The sequence below is a fragment of the Enhydra lutris genome, unplaced genomic scaffold (genome assembly GCF_002288905.1).
Source record: "Enhydra lutris kenyoni isolate GAN:26980312 unplaced genomic scaffold, ASM228890v2 scaffoldscaffold48, whole genome shotgun sequence".
Lineage (NCBI taxonomy): Eukaryota > Metazoa > Chordata > Mammalia > Carnivora > Mustelidae > Enhydra > Enhydra lutris.
In genome coordinates this window covers 13,081,375-13,098,478 of record NW_019154132.1, presented here as the reverse complement: position 1 = coordinate 13,098,478, position 17,104 = coordinate 13,081,375, and the positions used below count along the sequence as shown (strand labels likewise).

At 50.3% G+C, this 17,104-nt stretch overlaps 1 protein-coding gene across 1 annotated transcript in view; it reads left to right on the top strand.

The window, feature by feature from the left end:
* LOC111156734 (glucose-fructose oxidoreductase domain containing 1) overlaps window positions 1-16,615 on the top strand; it is a 101,413-nt gene extending 84,798 nt beyond the window's left edge. The window contains exon 2 of the mRNA XM_022517786.1: window positions 15,532-16,615. Coding sequence (XP_022373494.1) covers window positions 15,532-16,451 — 920 coding nt within the window. The 3' untranslated portion in view covers window positions 16,452-16,615. The remainder of the gene's footprint in view (window positions 1-15,531) is intronic.
* Window positions 16,616-17,104: the final 489 nt, after the last annotated feature.

Genomic DNA, 17,104 nt, shown 5'->3' with positions numbered 1-17,104 from the left:
AACTAGTGGGAGCCGCTAATAAGGTGCACAGCTAAATGTCTCAGCCTGCTTTTGCTTTGCATTTTCCCCGCCTTGACTCCCTGTCACCAGCCCATGCAGCCAGCAGTGCCAACAGAAGCCCCTGCCTGGGATGACGGAATAAATCAGCATCCCCACCGGTGCCTGTAGGTTCTGCATTTTGTTCTCAATCACATGAGCATCTAGTACCAGCCCAGACAGACCCCACGTTCCAGACAGAGAGCGATGCTGTAGGTTTGATTTTTAGGCTTTCTGTTTTGCTACCACAGGTCAAGCAGTAACTTTCTTCTTGTAATAGGCTCTTCCTTGCGGCAGACTTCCCTATGTCCGTCTGTGCCGTGCTGTCAGCGGTCTTATAAAGCTGCCATTTCTAAGAAGGCTTTCGCACCTTGAATTGGTGGCAGAGCCAGACTTAGAACCCATTTCGATTTCAAGTCTTGGTCCCTGGCCAGCCCCACGCTACCATGCACTGACGTCCCTCCTTCCCAACGTGTTAATTCTTGTAGCTCTAGGGGCTGACAAGAGCAGTTTTTAGTTGGATCCATTGTTGATTTCAGTAGACATTCGAGCACTCTTTATGTGGCCGGACAGTTGCCCATATGTCATTTCATCCTCAAAGCAGTCTTTTGAAAGTGTTACTGTTCCAGTTTTATAGATACAGGAACCCAGTTTTCTCGACGTCCAACAGCGTGGGTCACACAGCTCCACATGCTGGAGTCATAACTTTAAAACACATCACCCGACCCTCGTTCCACTTCCCTTTCCAATAAATCAGGCTGGATCTCGGGATGCTTTATTAACAGGCACTCAGTGGTTCCTCTGTGCTCAAATCAATCTTTTCAAAGAGGGATCCAGAAAGCTTATTAACCTTGTCCTGGAGAAGCATTTTGATGGCCAACCACAGAAACTACCTGACTGATTTTAGCGAAGTAGAATTTCTTGAAAGGAGATTAGTTCATCACAGAAATGTGAGTCAAGCTGGGGGAAGTAGGCTTGGAAAACAAGAGGACCAAAAGAAGACTTGGCATCTAGAATTCCCATCTGAGTCACACCAGAGAACCCAGCCAATATCGACGGACCCTGTTGCTTTCTCGATGGTGCTGGCATCATTGGAATCACGGCCACAGCAGCCCTTGGAAACTGGATATTACCATCCCCACCGCCAGGATGAATTCTCCATTCTCCTTCTTCCTTATGATCCGAACCCAGGCAGGGTCCCTGGTTGGCCAAACCCAGGCGTGTGCCCATGCGTTTGCTGCCAAGGTGGCCAGGAAAGCATGCCCCTGGCTTAGCTTCCACGGGAGGGGAGAAGTTCTACCTCCCACCAAGACTTACCACGGCGAAGCATTTCCCAGATAGAGCAAGGAGATTCAGAGGCTAGGCGGCCCCTGAAAGCAACAAGTCCCCGCTACCCACCCCGCCCCCAAACACTCCCCTAATTAGAAGTCACCGCTCTGTTTCTAACCATCACCACCTTCCCACCGCTCCCCACGTCTTGTCACAGACCTGCTCTAAGAAGCAGAGCTGATGGAGGTGAAAGTGTCCAGCAAAGTGGTTTGTTCGCGATAACCCCGACGCATTGTCCAGGAGCCCTAGACCTGGGTGTTGATACAGGGGACGGGGATTAATCGCTGTTGTCTGTCTACATCAGCAGGAGCCATGACTTAGAACTGAAGACGGTCTCATGGCTGGTTGTCCCCGTCCACCCTGGCAGTGGGGTGAGCCCATGGGGAGCTGTAGTGTGGCCCCCACTGTCCTTCTGCTGACCCCTTGCTTGTCGGAAGTGGACTGTGTGGCAAGCGCCTTGCTGCCCCGATCCTTTGGCCAAACCGGCGGCTGCCTGTGTGCAGAGGGCTGTGGCCCGTGCAGGGCTTCCTGTGTTCAGCTATGGGCACCCTGTCCCCACCATGACCTGTTTCCCCAGCCTCCCTCCTTCCTGATCGTCTTCTTTGCAGCTGCCCCCAGGCCGCTCTCTGCACAGATGTGGAGCAGCTGGATGCCTGGCTTGCCGGGCCAGCCACCGCTGTGGTTCAGCTTGGAGCCTCCAGCCCTTTGCTTCTAGCTCTTACCCCTTCAGGCACGGGCCTTGGCCCGCCCCTGCCTCCAGTGCCTCCCTACAACCCGTCTGGACTCCGTGCCCAGGTCCAGTGAGGCCCCCAGGTTTGGGGCTGCTTCTCCCCTTCCACCCATCATGGTTCCTTAGGTGAAAAGTGGAAAACTGAGGGCATTGGGAACACAGAGCTGAATTTGCAGTGGGGACCTGCCATCTGTCTGCGGTCCTGGGCCATCCTAATCTCTCTGAGCCTCCATGACCTATTCTGGACAAACGGAGATAAGGGGCCAGCATGAGGCTTCACGGGGCCCGCAGGCACCCAGTGGGTCCATGACCATTTCAGCTCCCCTTCCCTGCCGTGCACTCATTTTGGCCCCCGGAGACCCTGGCCGCCACCCTACCTGGCCCTGTTCCTATTACGGCTACCTACAGGGAGCCCCGAATTGGGGACACAATCTCCGTGGTAACAAGGAGACTAATAATAGGATTTTTAAGCCCAGAGTACCTCACTGAGGCTTTCTTTTTGATGCGGTAAAAGTTACCAAAAGAACACAGAAACAAGGGTTGATTTGAAAGGAATGTCAACACGTGTCTGAGGAGCTTTACGTGGTCGGGAGAGGACTTGAGAATTCTCCTGCTGGCAGGACTTTTTTTTCTAGAGCTCACAAGCACACCGATGGAGTGCAGTGGTGTTATTTGTGATGACCTTTGCTCCCCGGTGTCCCTCCTGTGATTAGTTAGACGGCCAAAGGGAAGTGATCTGGGTAGGCCCTCACGTAATAACAGGAACCCTTTAAGGACAGAGAGTTCTCGCTAGCTGGTGGCAAAGGAGGAAGTCAGAGACATTCCAGCTGAGGACCCACTTGTAGATACTACCACTGGCCTGAATGTAGCACTGCACCTCAGGAACGCAGGCCCTTCTAGAAGCTGAGCAGCCACAAGGAAACCATCAGAGAATCTCAGGTCCTTAGCTCCAAAGCCCTGAGCTCAGCCAGCAACCCTGTGAACATGGGGAGCACCTTCTTCCCCAGAGTGCCTTTGCGAACCCCTGAGCAGAGACGCAGGGGAGCCCACCGGACTTCTGACCCAGAGCCTGAAGGACAATGACAATGCATGGGTGTTGGGTTCGGCTGCTCTGTTGGTGGTAGTTTGTTACGGCAGGAATAGAAAACGGACACAGCCATTCACTGGGGACTGGTGGGGACTGGGGTCGACTGGAGATACACGCACCATCCAACTTCGGAAGGCACTATTTCTCTCCAGCTGGTTGTTGTCATGCGGGAGGCTCTGGGGGAAAGCAACCCAATGTTTCTGGGTCTTTCTGTTGTTTAAGAGAGGCCAAAAACTTGGGCTGTGTGAAATATCCTAATTTAAAACACACACACACGCGCGCGCGCGCACACATGCACGTTACTGGCTGAGGGTCTCTGACTATGATCCCTTCACTGGAGAGTTTGTCTTGAATGGAGAGTTTCCTCCTTTTTGGTTTGTTTGAGTAGTTGCCCTAAAAGGTTGTCTTTTTTTTTTTTTTTTTTTTTTTTTAAAGATTGTATTTATTTGACACAGAGAAAGAGAGAGCATAAGCAAGGGGAACTGTAGAGGGTGAGGAAAGGTCAGGCTCCCTCCCGAATAGGGAGCCAGACCAACATGGGGCTTGATCCCAGGACCCTGGGCTCATGACCAGAGCTGAAGACAGACACAGCTGACTGAGCCACCCAGGTGCCCCTACTCTCTTGTCTTGCATTCTATATGCACAGTGAGGATAGTCTATATTCCTCTGGAAAGCTTTGACTCAGAAATCAATAATTTGGTACTGAGGTCTTGGAGAGGACTGTAGAGGGGCTTTGGGAGATAATGTGGTCCTTCCCCCCTGCTTTGGGATATGTGATGAAAATTCACACTTACTTCGATATCCTTCTAAGCCCCCCACCATCCTCCTTGACGCGTGGGTAAGGAATGGAATTATAGTGCAATCCAGTCGATTCACCCAGCCCAATCACTTACAGTTTGAGTAGCTCAGTCTCTTCGTGATGACTCTGGTGACCCAGCTCAGCATTCTGCCCCGTGTCCTCGTCCCCTGCAGGACGTGGCTGTGCCCCTGCATCAGGTGGTATCCTATGAATTCTGGCTTGTTCAGGTGTGGAACAGTGGTGCAGTTCCAGGCTGCTCCCCAGAATGATGCGCACTGAGAGGCAATGGGTGTCCTTAGGCTACTTGGGACCAGCACGGCAGGCCTCCACTGGCGAGCCCACAGCCTGGCTGTTTTCCTCTGTCCTCAGGTCCCTGACCACTGCAGCCACTACCACAGCCCCAGGCCTCTGTACTCCCATGGGGTGCCTGTGTGTGTCACCCACAGGCAGGTAAGGGCTGCCTCAGGCCCACCTCCCAGGAGGCCTGCCACCAGCCTAGAGGGTGTCTGACTTCTGCCTCCCTTCCTGCTGTCTCCTCCGGGTTAGGAATGGCAGCTTTTCTCTCCTGGGGAATGCCCAAGCTGGAAGGGGCTGGCAAGTGACTTCCCAACACCATGTTCACTCTCAACACGTACGGGCTGAGAGGGACACAGATGTGTAGGACTGAGCAATAAATGAAATGTGTTTCGGGAGCACAGTCCCTGCTCTGGATGTCCCCGCTGTTATGGGCTCAGTGACTAGATGACAGAGTGCACACGGAACAGTCTGAGAGAATCCAACTCCTGGTCGGGATTCCATTGCAAAAGGAGGCTTTAGACAACAGTCCTGAGTGGCGGTGGTTGGGTGGGGGGGACCCGTAGAAAGCACTGGTACGATAGAAGCTGGCCTCTAGGGGCCAGTTGGATATAGAAAAGCACTTGGAAATTTACTTCAGTTTGATCACAAGTCTCATCTGTATTAGCTGTGCTGATTTCCTTTCTCTGGTCCATTCATCTCTTTCAGAGCCCACCAGCAGCATTAGGGGCCTTGGCGGGGTGGGGGGGGGGTTGGGAACTGAAGGAGAGTCACCCTTGACCCATTTCCATGTCAGGTTTGGAATTAGAATGGAAACTTAATTGTGGTGCTCTGGGGCTTTTGGCTGTCATCCAGGAGGCCAGTGGGCACCCTCCCCCCAGCGCCCTGGTGTTTGCATAGTTCTCCCTGGAGCCCTCTTTCAGGTACTGTGTGTTACAGGCGCTGCACACGTGGGCACGGGCGCATGTTGCCTGGCGGCATTGGGAGAAGGTGTCGGGGAGGTGGATGTCACCTCTGGGTATGGTATACAGTTCAGAGAGGAGAAGCACCAAGTCAGACTTAGGACAGGTGTGTTCAGAAGGCAGTAGGAGTGTAAAAGTAAAGGCCAGGTTTTCTCTGAGGCCCAGCAATCGGGGTTCAAATCCCAGCTCTCCCGGTCACTGACTTGCAGAAATGTGGGCAAGTTGTTACCCCTCTTCGAGGCTCAGTTTCCACATCTGCAAGATGGGGATGATATTAGTACCTGCCTCATGAGGTTGGGTACCCTACAAAAATGGAAGGATATGGAAAATGCTCAGCCTCTTCTGACGTAAGTGCTCAGTAGCTGGTTGTGGTTACTAGTTGAAAGTATGTCTTTGAGGCACCTGGTGGCTCAGTCAGTTAAGCGACCCTTGGTTTTGGCTCAGGTCATGATCTCAGGGTCATGAGATCGAGCCCTGGGTCCAGCTCTGCACTCAGTGGGGAGTCTGCTTGAGATTCTCTCCCTTTACCCCTCCCCCCACTCATACTCTCTCTCTCTCTCTCTCTCAAAACCAAAAAAAAAAAAAAGAGAGAGAGATTTAAAGTATGTCATTGTTATTATAAACAGATCAGATCAGTAGTTTGAGTTGGGAAGTTGCTTGTCAGAAGCCCTCATGAGGATTGACGATGAGGGATTTCTCCAAAGGGGCTCTCCTCCCAATTTATATGGAAGAAGGGCCAGAGGGCACAGAGTGGGGTTTAGACAGGTCATCCCTTGCTGGTGCTGAAAGAAACATTCTCAACTTAAAAAAAGCACATGTGTATGGGGGATGGGCGGGAGGGTGGAGAGGGAGAACGTGCCAACCCCTAGGGAATAAAGGAAGAACGAGCAGGAGCTGAGACAGGGCTGGACTAAAGGCAGGTTGCAGGGAGTGAGTGAAACCCACGGGGAGAGGGGAAGGAATGGTTACGAGTGGCCCAGTGTGCTCCGGTACTTAGTTCCGCTAAAACCAGACATTTGTCTGTACGCTGCCTTCCTTTTTGCTTTCCCTCTGCTGCATTTCTGCTTGATCTCCCCTTGATCATAAAATCTTTTTTTTTTAAAAGATTTTATTTATTTATTTGACAGAGATCACAAGTAGGCAGAGAGGCAGGCAGAGGGAGAGGAAGGGAAGCAGGCTCCCCGCTGAGCAGAGAGCCCGAAGCGGGGCTCGATCCCAGGACCCTGAGATCATGACTGAGCCTAATGAATCTCTCAGAAAATTAAACATCAGGATACATACACACAATTTCCAAATTTAATGGTTTCTCAGATCCTAGGTTCAACACTCTTGTTTTCAACCACTTTCTAAATGGGACCCGAAGCTTCTGAATATTTGTTCGGTAAACTCTTTTTTTAAAAAGTTTATTTATTTGAGAGAGTATGTGTGTTCAAGTTGGGGGAAGGGGGGGTCTGAAGGACAGAGAGAGAAGCAAATTCTGCCCTGAGCAGGGAGCCTGACACGGGGCTTGATTTTATGACCGCAAGATCATGGCTTGAGCTGAAATCTAATGTCAGGGGCTTAACTGATCAAATCACCCAGGTGTCCCTCAGGTAAACTCTTACACATACCTCAGAACCTTGCTCAAATGTCACCTCTCCAGCAGTGCTTTCTACCACTCCCAGATCAGTCGGGCAGCCCTTCTTCCTGCTCTCACTGCTTATCCCTCTGTTAGATCCCATAATCTATAATATACTGTAATCCCTCATTTCTGGTTGGTTTTTGTACTAGACTGAGAGCTCTATTGGTGTATCTTACTCATTTTTCAGTCCCAGTGCCTAGCACAGAAATGTTGACATAATGGAGTATATATGAAAATAATGAGTTCCCTGCCTGAATGGCAGAGAAATCTTCTCTACCTTCTGTGAATGACAGGAAAAACTAGGAAGCTATATCTGATGGGACTTCTTGTGGGAATTCTGCCAATCTGCCAGAACAGCTGGGAGCCCGCCTGTAGGACCAGCAGCCATGTGGGCTTTCAGAAGATAAGGAGCTGTCAACACAACTGGAATAATTGGGAGGAACTGGTGGGAAAGTAACATTGGCCTCATAGATTTCCACCATCGATTAGATAAAGGAGTGTGTAATTGGCAATGTGTTGGCAGGGAGGCGGGCTTTGAAGTTTCAGCTGATTATGCTGGGGGATGGCTCTGGTCTCTGGGTGGCCAGGTGGCAGCTGTACCCCAGGTGTCCAGGGGATAACCTACTTGATCAAGGGCAGGAAAGGGCAGTTGTTCTTTGGGACAGCAGACTGCACAGCTCTTTCCCTCAAGGTGTCAGTGGGAAGTCCTTTGTCCCTGTTCCTTCAGGGATCTTCTGGAGGGAGTACCAGCCCCTTGCAAAAAGCTCTGGTCTCTGGAAAGAGATACGGGCGCGTACCCAGCCCTAGCTAGGAGACCTTGAGCTTAGAGGATGGGAGGCGCAGGGACCTGAAGGTGGCTTAGGGTCTGCCAGTGGGAAACTATGGGCAGCACTGACCCCTCATTACAGAGAACAGAGTCTGTAGGCTGTGGAGGGAGCCAATTTCCCATTTCCCCATGAGAGCTCTCGGGAGGGCAGTAAAGCTCCTTCTGGAATTATTTCATTTTAAAAGCTTCTGACAGGGGTGCCTGGGTGGCTCAGTGGGTTAAAGCCTCTGCCTTCAGCTCAGGTCATGATCCCAGGGTCTTGGGATCAAGCCCCGCATCGGGCTCTCTGCTCAGCAGGGAGCCTGCTTCCTCCTCTCTCTCTGCCTGCCTCTCTGCCTACTTGTGATCTCTGTCTGTCAAATAAATAAATAAAATCTTTAAAAAAAAATAAAAGAAATAAAAGCTTCTGACAAAGAGCAGCCTTACACGGGGAGCTTTCACCCTCCAGAATTTTCCCATTGATCTCATTTTCTCCCCTGCATCAGCTCCGTGATAGAGGTGAGAAGGTCTTAGTCCCACCATTTTAGGGACAAGGCAGCTCTCACTTTATTTGCTGACAAGGGGTTCTCACCTGAAAAATGAAGTTTGTTCCAGCCCAAAGGTGCTGTAAGGGGCGGGCAACATTTTCCCGTCTTCCATTCTAAGTTTCTTGGTTGGCTAAAAATTAAATGGACGCAAGACAGAGTAACGGGAGAAAAGCAAATTTCTTGCATACGGGAGCCCCTATAGAAACATGAGACCCCCTGGCATGCAGGTCGTTGAGGGTTATAGATCATAACCAAGCTGAGGAGAGGGCACAGGGTCTGGGGCTTCAAGGGGGAGAACGAAGACATTTCACAGGAAGATGAAGGAGGACAAATGTTCGATAAACCAGTATTTGCCAGGGCCACGCAGATAAGTCTTTCTGCTATAAAAAGTCATCTCTGGTAATAGCTCTCTCTTCCTGGTTCAGCCCCTCTAGCTAAATTCTTTCAGGCAGTCAAGGGGGAGGTAAAAATCTCTTCTTGAGTCTGATTGTCTTCAGTCTTGAAATAATCCACATGCCAAAGCAGTACATTCTGGGTGGGGCGTATTCGGCTCCTCTCCATCCCCAAAAGACCAGCTTCGACCTTTTGTCTTCATACAAAAAGAGAGGTGGTCTGCAATGGAGGCGGGCTGTGAAGACTTCCTCACGTGCCAGGCCGGCCCCGATGTGTTCTCTGCCACCCACCCAGAGTCACAGTGCTCTCTGCCTTGACGAATGTGGCAGGATTCCAAGGCATCCATTTCTGGGTGCAGGGGCAGATCCCTCGGGGGAGAGAGCTAAGCATGGGGTGATGCTGTAATGGCTCAGATCACTTCCCCGGGGGGAAGCAGCAGCAGGGTGACCGCTTCCACTGCAGCCCCAAATGCCCGGCAAGCTCCCGCTTTTCCCCTGCACCATCGTGAGCACCGGCGGGTTGAACCGAAACCCTCTGGAGCTTGGGAAGCATTTTGGGGCTTGACAAAACATACAACACTCTTTCTTCCTCAGCCACGTAGCATTCTTTTCTGCTTTTCATTCTGCACGGCCCATGTATTAGGAGTGAAATTGAAAACGTCTGTTTCAAGTCCTCAATTATCTTGATCCCCCTGTGGCAGGGTTTTTTTAAGAGGGTTGGGGGCGCCAGAGCTGTGGCTCTTTCGCCTTAGAAGGAGGATGCCACCGCTTGCCACAAGACAGTATCAACTCCTAAGGGAGCATGTTTGGTCTTTGGGTAAAGTCCTCCCATGAGTGAGAACACACACTGTCTCCTCTCAGAGTCTGCAGAGTGGAGATCAGGGTACTGCTCTCCCCTCGTGGTTTCCCATTAGCAATCGGCCATGGCTGTTTGGGGGCAGGCAGGTCTCTCCCAGGGTTCTCTCCCTGAGAAACAGAGGCTTTCAGCTCTTGTTGCCCCGATGGTATCTATTTACCTTCCTGCCGAAGTCGTGTCCGTAGGGAGGAGCGCAGGATTTGGCCCCCACTTGTTATTTTCTTTTCAGCACAAAACAGAGAAAGGCTGTTTTCTAAAGAGCCTATTCTAGCCCTTTCCCAGGGGTAGCAAGAAAAGCACTGTGCTAAGACACCTGAAAATCACAAAGACACCGAAGAGCCTGGTATTTTCTGGACAGCCCGACCGAAGCCCAGGCTGGCGGAGGCAATTTGGAAGGCAGGTATTGAACTGCTTTCTTTGGAAGAAATCTCGGCCACGGAACCGTGGCACCTGACGCACCCGGGATTGTTGGGTGTGTGAACCCTATACCCAGACAATCTAAGTTCCCTTTACACTGCTTGTGGTTTTAGGTGAGGGGATGCTCTGTGCCACACTCATGTACTTACATACACACACACACACACACGCACACACTCACACTGTGATGACTAGAAGTCTACAATCTGAATTCCTTTAAGCACAGACTTTCTGCTATAAGATGAATAAAGTCTGAGGATTGTATATAAAGTGTTTACAGCTGATAACATTGTATCATGTAATTGAAATCTGCTAAGAGGGTAGAACCTAAATGTTCTCTTACACACAAAAAAAGATAAGCAAGAGAGGTTAATTAAACAGAGGGTGGAAATAACTTCACAATGCATACGTAAGCCAGATAGCCATGGTGTACGCCTTAAGTATCTTTCAACTTTAGGGGCGCCTGCGTGGCTCAGTGAGTTAAGTGCCCAACTTTTGGTTTCAGCTTAGGTCATGATCTCAGGGTTGTGGGATCGAGCCCCAGGTCAGGCTCTGTGCTCAGTAGGGAGTCTGCTTGAGATTCTCTCTCTCCCTCGGCCCCTGCCTTCCCAAAATAAATAAGTAAAATCTTTTTTAAAAATAAAGATCTTACAATTTTATATGCCAATTGTACCTCAGGAAAACTGAAATAAAACAAAAATCAGAAAACCAAATAAGCAAACAATAAAAAAAATAGAATTCTATTTCTTTAGTCTAAGCCCTTTGTTCTTATTAAATGGCTAAGGACTTTGGAGCTTCAGGTTCTGGGCATTTTGGTGGGGAGAAGCTGGGAAAGAGGACCTGAGGACATTGGGGAGCTCCAGAGGGTGCTTAGTAGAAACCCCACCAAGGGGAGGGGTTAAGGTAAGAGTGTCCAGAACAGAGAGAAAAGGAATTTGCTCCACAAATCAGTGAAGGGTCTATTAGCTCTGCATTTTGGGTTTCTTTTAAAACTGGAAGTGTTATCTCGTTTTTAACATAAAGCCTTCAAGAAATTATTGTACGGGGTGCCTGGCTCACTTGGTAGAACATGGGACTCTTGGATCTGGGGGTTGTGGGTTCGAGCCCCATCTTGGGCACAGAGCCTACTTAAAAAATAAAAATACATACATATATACTTTAAAAAGAAGAAGTTACTGTACAGTTTATGATGGAGAGGCCTGCTCCTTGGAACCTGAGGGAACTGTACCCGGGCTTGGGGTGTGGGTATAGTTTTGTGTGTATGTTTGAATTGCATCTTCTGAAGAGAGTCCATAGCTTTGAAGTCCTGAGGAATTGGAACCAGAAGACGTAGCAATGTAGCCTGAGCCTCTGAAGCACTCACAACTGAGGGTCAGCAGAGCTCTCACCAGCCCTCTGGGACAGGTCCGCTGGCTCTCGCACCTGCCTGCCACCTTAGACCTTGGAGGGCCCTCGGCCATCATGTCAGCACCATCCTTCAAAGGTCTTCATGTCTCCTTCGGGTTTAAGACAGGAAAGCTACGGTCCACCTGGGGTGGCTCTGTCAGTTGAGCATCTGACTTCAACTGGAATCATGAACTTGGGGTCCTGGGATCAAGCCCCCATCAAGCTCCCCGCTTGGCGCAGTGTCTGCTTGTCCCTGCCCCTCTGCCCCTTCCCCCAGCTCATGCATGCTCTCTCTCCCTCTTGAATAAATAGTCTTTTTTTTTTTTTTAAGATTTATTTATTTATTTATTTGACAGAAATCACAAGTAGGCAGAGAAGCAGAGGGGTGGGGGACGAAGCAGGCTCCCTACTGAACAGAGAGCCCGATGCGGGCCTCGATCCCAGGACCCTGAGATCATGACCTGAGCCGAAGGCAGAGGCTTTAACCCACTGAGCCACCCAGGCGCCCAAATAAATACAGTCTTTAAAAGAGAAAAGCGAACATTTTTTCTGACCATAAAAGGAGAAACTTAGAAAATACAGAAGAGCCTAGTGAAGAAAATACAAATCAGTCATAATCCTACGAATGAATTAACCATTGTAAACATTTTGAGGTGTTCCCTTCCAGATTTTCTCTTCTTCTTTTGTATGTTTAAGAGACAGTACAGATCATAGTATGTCTATGAATAGAGCCCCTTTTCACGTAACATGACATCATAATCCTCTCGCCTGCCATCAGAAAGTCTCCATTAGCATCACGTTCAGCGGCTCCACAATTATCCCATTATGCGGCTTCCGTACCATTCTTCTGTCATTGGGCATTTGCATTGTTCCAAGCTTTTTGCTTTAATAAATAATTCAGTGAGAAGCCTCTTCAGGCAACAAGCCATGCTTACATTTAACTTCTTTCTTTCTGGTAGATTCCTAGAGGTCTCCTTTGTGCTTTGTAGGTATGGCGAGTCGAGATGCTGCTGACACCCCTCTGGGAAGTGTGGATATTGCTAAAGACTGTGGGCCGTGAGGTGGGGCGAGGCCACGACGTCCACTGGGTACCGTGGGCACAGCGGAGGCTTAAGAAATGAGAGCCAGGCTTTGTCTTTGAGGACTTCATCATGTAGCGTGAAGCCACAACATATTTAAATAGCCTACCAGAAGATAGACTTTATCTCAGGACGTCGGGGGAGCCATGCGTGAGTGTCAGAAGGGGAGAGGCATTTTTGTGTCTGTTCATAGTGTATTTTCTGGAGAAGGAATTTTCCACAGAATCGTTTCATCTATGCTGCTGCAAGAAATTACCTATTTAGTGATGGCTTTGGGTGTGTGGATGGGAAGTCAATTAATTTCCCCTATTTTTTCTTTGGCTATTTTATGTTTTTTTTTTTTTTTAATTTAATTTTATTTATTTATTTGACAGAGAGAGATCACAAGTGGGCAGAGAGGCTGGCAGAGAGAGAGGGAAGCAGGCTCCCTGCTGAGCAGAGAGCCCGATGTGGGGCTTGATCCCAGGACCCTGAGATCATGACCTGAGCTGAAGGCAGAGGATGAACCCACCGAGCCACCCAGGTGCCCCTATGGGGTTTTTTTTTATGATAGAAAAAAGGCATGTGGGTGGCTCAGTCAGTTAAGCCTCAGACTTCAGGCTCAGGTCCTGATCTCAGGGTCCTGGGATCGAGCCCTGTGTCAGGCTCCTTGCTCAGCGGGGAATGTGCTTGTCCTTCCCTTCCCCTCACCCACACTTGTGCTCTCTCTCTCTCTCAAATAAAAAAATAAAATAAAAAATTGGGAGTATAATAGAAAAATAAGAAACTGTTACTCGTGTGCCATTAAGATGACAGAAAGAGTGTACTAAGAAGATGACAGGCAGGGTCCTGGTTTGGGGATACCTTGAGGTAGGGTATAGGAGAGGCCACAGCCCATACCCAGCAGGTGCGAGGCATACTTTGGCAGCATTAGTCACCTGTCCCTGCGATGACCTACCAATCCGTTTACATATAAATCTGCTCCTGCTAGCGTGAGCTGCTGTTACATGAGCCTAATGCCTTCGGGATCGTGTTATCAGAACACTGTTTCGCAAGCTCGTGGCACATTTGGTAACATAAACCAAAGCTTCCTCGTCCCTCTCCCAGAGCCTTAGTCCTCAGCTGGTTGCTGAGAGTTAAAGGAGCTTCTTACTGATCGTTCATGGTCACCAGAAAAACCAGCCAGCTCTGCCAACATGGAAAAGGCAAGGAGATGTGGTCATCGTGTGGCTTCCAGGCCTTTCATTCAGGGCCAGAATTAAATGTGTGTGTGGAAATTGACAACCATCAATCGTATTTATTTTCTACAATCTATTCTGGCTACGTCTATTGTCTGGCTAGTTCTTCCACCAGGAAAATGAGAGCCACGGGCCAGACCGTGGCTTTGTCCAGGCACTTCCGCTGGACAGACACGCACAGTTGCAGGACCCCCACAGAACCCGATGTCAGCTTAGCTTGTTGTGAGATTTCCTGGGTTCTCTCAAGTTGAATGCCCACAGTCAGGACAACTGGGATGGGAGTGCATGTCTCATTGCTCTATCTCCCTTGGGTATCTCCCCCGTCAGTGGCTGGAATGGACAGGTCCCCAGTAGAGGGTCCAAGTGCTAAGTGTGACTCGAAAAGGGAGACCAGCTACAGGCAGGGACACGTGGCCTGACTCAGAAGCTCTCCAAGTATTTCCACCTAGCAACCTTTAATCTGACTTACTAACAAAATCTGTGTGATCTGACTTACTAACAAAGTCTGTGTAATTCTATTATTATTAATATTATTAATATTATCATTATTAAGTTCCACTTGGCTATCTCTACAGGTTCAGCTGAGTTGTTTTTCTTCCCTCACTCTTGGCTTCTACAGAATAAATCCCTCTCATTGCCTGTCACTCTTCTTTCCTTTGATCCTTTGTTTTCTCCAGGCCCAGAATCACTTAGTCTCCCAAAGGGCTTGAATATACCTGTAATTTATGCACCCAGTACAGTCATCACATAAGCCTAATTGTTATTTGGTCTCAGCTGCATTGGCCAAAAGCATCAAACCCCACCATGAGCCAGATGGAGGTCTGGGAGGAACCAGCCGTTGCCCACCTCTCAGAAACAGGGGATACCCACTCTTCCCCAAGAGTGCGAAAACAGTAAACAAAAGTATCTCTGACCACTGCCAGCCCTAATCCATAATGCAAAATAAACAAGCAGGATAATACTCAAAATATAATCCTTTGTTTGAGGTTGTAGGGGAGAGAGCTAAAAGCTTAGACCTCGGAGAATATCATTAAGAAATTCTTCCTCATATTTAACCAGACTGGCCTTGGCTATGACTTACGCTTGCCTATTCTGGTTCTATCCAGACAGAGACACTCTTCTCTTCCCTATATATGATATTTCTTTTTTTTTTTTTTTTAAGATTTTTATTTATTTATTTGACAGAGAGAGATCACAAGTAGACGGAGAGGCAGGCAGAGAGAGAGAGAGAGGGAAGCAGGCTCCCCGCTGAGCAGAGAGCCCGACGCGGGACTCGATTCCAGGACCCTGAGATCATGACCTGAGCCGAAGGCAGCGGCTTAACCCACTGAGCCACCCAGGCGCCCCCCTATATATGATATTTCTAATAGTACATTTTTAATACGTTATGTTTTACATATAAAATAAAGCTATAAAACATCTCATATGGAAGATAATTTTAACAAAACATTTTATATGTAAAAAGATGATATTGTATACCTCAGTAGAACTTACATTTTATATTTAAATTTTAAATTATCAGTATTTTACAAGTAAAATATACTTGTGTATGAAATGTTATAGACTTACAGACATGAAACATGAAACGAAGTGTTTTCTGTTATATACTGGCAAACATTTAAAAACCTCTCCAAAAATACAGGCTCTTTAAATATATTACAATGAGTCAGTATTTAGATCCGTGGTTTCATGCTAAAGTCATTCCACTGAAATATGAAGATAATTATGTATAAGTGGTATTACAAATGTAATATAGATGGTGTAACTTTTGCCTAAGTAACCAGTGCCACAAAATAGTCTGGGTCGTAAGGGGGACCCTCACATCAGGCCTGGTGGGCCCCGAGAATTAGCGCCCGCGGGCCGCCGCGCCCCCTCCCGCTGCGCACGCCGTACCCCCGCCCGCTGCTCACCCCGCGCCCCCGCCCGCTGCTCACCCAGCGCGCTCACCGCCTGTCTTCTCCTCCCGTCCGCAGGCATCGGCAAGAACGTCATCTGCGACCGCACGGCCACGCCGCTGGACGCCTTCCGCATGATGTCGGCCGCGCACTACTACCCCAAGCTCATGAGCATCATGGGCAACGTGCTGCGCTTCCTGCCGGCCTTCGTGCGCATGAAGCAGCTCATCGAGGAGGGCTACGTGGGCGAGCTGCTGGTGTGCGAGGTGCAGGTGCACAGCGGCAGCCTGCTGGGCAAGAAGTACAACTGGAGCTGCGACGACCTGATGGGCGGCGGCGGCCTGCACTCGGTGGGCACCTACATCATCGACCTGCTCACCTTCCTCACCGGCCAGAAGGCCGTCAAGGTCCACGGCCTACTCAAGACCTTCGTGAAGCAGACCGACCACATCAAGGGCATCCGCCAGATCACCAGCGACGACTTCTGCACCTTCCAGATGGTGCTGGAGGCCGGCGTGTGCTGCACCGTCACCCTCAACTTCAACGTGCCCGGCGAGTTCAAGCAGGACGTGACCGTGGTGGGCTCGGCCGGGCGCCTGCTGGCGGCGGGCACGGACCTGTACGGGCAGCGCAACAGCGCGGCGGAGCAGGAGCTGCTGCTGCAGGACGCCACGCCCGTCAGCAACTCCCTGCTGCCCGAGAAGGCCTTCAGTGACATCCCGGCGCCCTACCTGCGCGGCACCATCAAGATGATGCAGGCCGTGCGCCAGGCCTTCCAGGACCAGGACGACCGGCGCACGTGGGACGGGCGGCCGCTCACCATGGCCGCCACCTTCGATGACTGCCTATACGCCCTGTGCGTGGTGGACACCATCAAGCGGTCCAGCCAGACGGGCGAGTGGCAGAACATTGCCATCATGACCGAGGAGCCCGAGCTGAGCCCCGCCTACCTGATCAGCGAGGCCATGCGCCGCAGCCGGATGTCCCTGTACTGTTAGCCCAGGACTGGGGACCTAGGCGGACGCAGGTCTTGGGCGTGGAGCCCGGAGTGGAGGAAGGAAGGCGAGGGGCGGGGGCAGAGGCGGCCTCGAGGAGTGCAGGGCGGGAAGGTGGCGGGGGTCAGTGTGAGTAAGTGTCATTGGGGGGGGTGAACCCCCAGCCCGGGTGAGGGACACCGAAGAAGACTGATGGCGGGCCGAGCCAATAGTGGCCGGGAGTATTAGGGGCGTGGGGTGTGGGGGCTGCTATTCCTGACATCATGCCTGCCGGGTCTTCGCATAAAGGGGGAGGAGGCTTAGCAGCTTCCGTTGCCCTTGACCATGAGAAGCAGAGAGGGGGTGCTTTCCTCGTCTGCTCATCCACCCCTTCACCTTGGAGAGCCACATGCTCCTGCCATCCAGTGGCAAGGTCAGCGGGCTTCCACCCCCCCCCCCAAACCCCATCTGTCTGCAGAAGCCTGTTAGTCTGGGGAGAAGTAGGGGTGCAGCAGGCTAATGAGAACGTTCAAATTCCAGGAAGCCACTTAAAATGTCTGGAGGAAAGAGCACTTGGTAGCAAAGCCAACAATGATCTTGATTGATTGGTGTTGCTCATAGGAAGCAGAAGGGAGTGTCTTCCTAATTGGTTCATTGCCACTGGCCTGGCCTGAGAT